Source organism: Nanorana parkeri, unplaced genomic scaffold (genome assembly GCF_000935625.1).
Source record: "Nanorana parkeri isolate BGI_ZX_2015 unplaced genomic scaffold, ASM93562v1 scaffold524, whole genome shotgun sequence".
NCBI lineage: Eukaryota > Metazoa > Chordata > Amphibia > Anura > Dicroglossidae > Nanorana > Nanorana parkeri.
The window spans coordinates 787,682-789,704 of NW_017306792.1; the positions used below are offsets into that span (position 1 = coordinate 787,682).

At 41.8% G+C, this 2,023-nt stretch overlaps 1 protein-coding gene across 1 annotated transcript in view; it reads right to left on the bottom strand.

Moving 5' to 3' along the window:
• SCAF8 (SR-related CTD associated factor 8) overlaps nucleotides 1-2,023 on the bottom strand; it is a 78,772-nt gene that overhangs the window by 15,503 nt on the left and 61,246 nt on the right. The window contains exons 11-13 of the mRNA XM_018561443.1: nucleotides 1,615-1,724; nucleotides 346-539; nucleotides 119-219 (exon numbers count right to left, since the gene is read on the bottom strand). Coding sequence (XP_018416945.1) covers nucleotides 119-219; nucleotides 346-539; nucleotides 1,615-1,724 — 405 coding nt within the window. The remainder of the gene's footprint in view (nucleotides 1-118; nucleotides 220-345; nucleotides 540-1,614; nucleotides 1,725-2,023) is intronic.

Here is a 2,023-nt window from a genome sequence, read left to right on the forward strand (position 1 = left end):
AAGGCCTCATGCCATTACAGTTCAAGTTATCTGCAATTCTTGATGCCCTTTATTCTTGGTCAAAATCATGTTATGGACAAAACAAGTAGTTTCTAAACTGGAAAAAGTGTTTACTTACATTAATAGATTCAATCTGTCCAAACTCTTCAAACACATTGGTCAAATCTTGTTGTGTTGCCTTTTTGTCAACCTGTCCAACCCAGAGTGTAGTACTGCACACTGAGAATGGTCAAAACACATACGTTAAAACGTGCCATTTGTTTCACAATATAAAATTGCATGCATCTATATGTGTAACTCTCAGACTTTTGTATAAAACAATTCAATAAAAAAGTGAATGCTTACCACTGAGAGTTTTGGACCGAATAGGAGGCAGACCCTTTTTCTGACGTTCTTTTTCTCGTTCTCGAGCTCTTCTCTCACTTGAGTAGGAGCGCGAGGTCTTTCGCTTTCTTTCCCTTGACTTGGAGCGAGAACGTTTTCTGTGCTTGCGCTTTCTTGATCCAGATCGGGATCTTGAACGTCTTTTCCTAGGTGATCTTTCAAAGGGGGGGGAAGAAAATAAAAATATGCAAAAAATTTAAATAGGCAATGATTGTGGGTAATATTCACATAAATAAGCTTGTTTTATATACTAGAAGCTCATCGAGGACCATTTTTCACTTCCACTGAATTTCTTGCTACTGAGAAAAATAGTGAAGCTTTGGGTTAAGTGACAATGTTTAGTCTTAGGAACTGGCTGCTTAGGTACCAATTGCTACACCATAAGAAGCAGGGAAGAGGGCCACGTGTTCCCCCATACAGGAAAGCACCTGATCTTTTTACCAGGCTTTACAGGTGGAACAGTAAATACAAAATGATGACGGCTCTCTGCTGTGACAGGGGGAGGGGCTGGATTCCCCTCTCCCCGCTCCGATCTGCCAGCTCTGACTGGCAGAACGGACAGGGGAGGCGGGCGGGTACAGCTGGATCTGCCTCTAGATAGGCAGAGCCAGCTGTCACTCACGCAGCTGGGCGGATCTCGACGTCCATGTCGGGATCCGCTCCGGCGTCTCAGTATACCGCGAGCTGTAGCTCGCGGTATACTGAGCTTAGGGTAACGGGAGGACGCTAGTTTGTGTCCTCCCGTTACCCTAAGGAGAACTATGGGGAAAAAACTGACCCCATAGTTCTCCTTTAACTTGAATGTGGGAGCGCCATGGCACTGTACCTAAGTTTCTGATGCCTAACTTGTGGTCGTACTCTACGGACAGATGAGCTATACCGTGAGATCAGATGACAACAATAAGCCTTGGGTATCCTAATTTACTGCTACAGAGTAGAACAGCATATGTTTTTCCTTTATAAAAAAAGTTTTTATTTAAAATCACTGTCAAATCTTTTTCCAGTAGATCCTAAGAGGACACAAGACACATTTTTCAATGTGTAAGCATAGCTGGTACCTCTAGGAGTTTTGGACACTATGCAAATCCAGAGTTAATTGCGTCCTCCAAAGAACTCAGGGGGTACACACTTATTTTGGCCTACTGCTATCATTCCAAACTTTCATTTTTTAAGACAAACTTCATCCAAACAGTCAACTTTCTTATAGTGTAATGACGTAAAGTATGAAACCTTGATCGTGATTTAGAACGTGCCCTCGGCTTTTCATCTTTTACAATCTTCTTTTCTTCCTTTTCAAACATCTCCTCAGTTACATCTTGTATTTCGTCAATATCCATATCCTTAAAATAAATAATTCAATACAAATATATTTATATATAACACAATGAAAAGATAAAAAGACTGTTGTTTTAGAAACATAACACAAGCATGTACCTAATGAGAACTTGTATACTGTGGTTGTTTTAGCCCATTGACTAAGAATCTGGACATTCTTTAACCACTTTAGACGTCCGTTTAGCCACGCCCCCTCGTGCGGGAAAGTCCTAAAATGTAAAAACAGGCAGCGATGCCTGTTAACATACAAGCGATCCGCCGGCTATAGAGCCGGCGGATCGCTTGTATGAGGTCCCGGTATGTG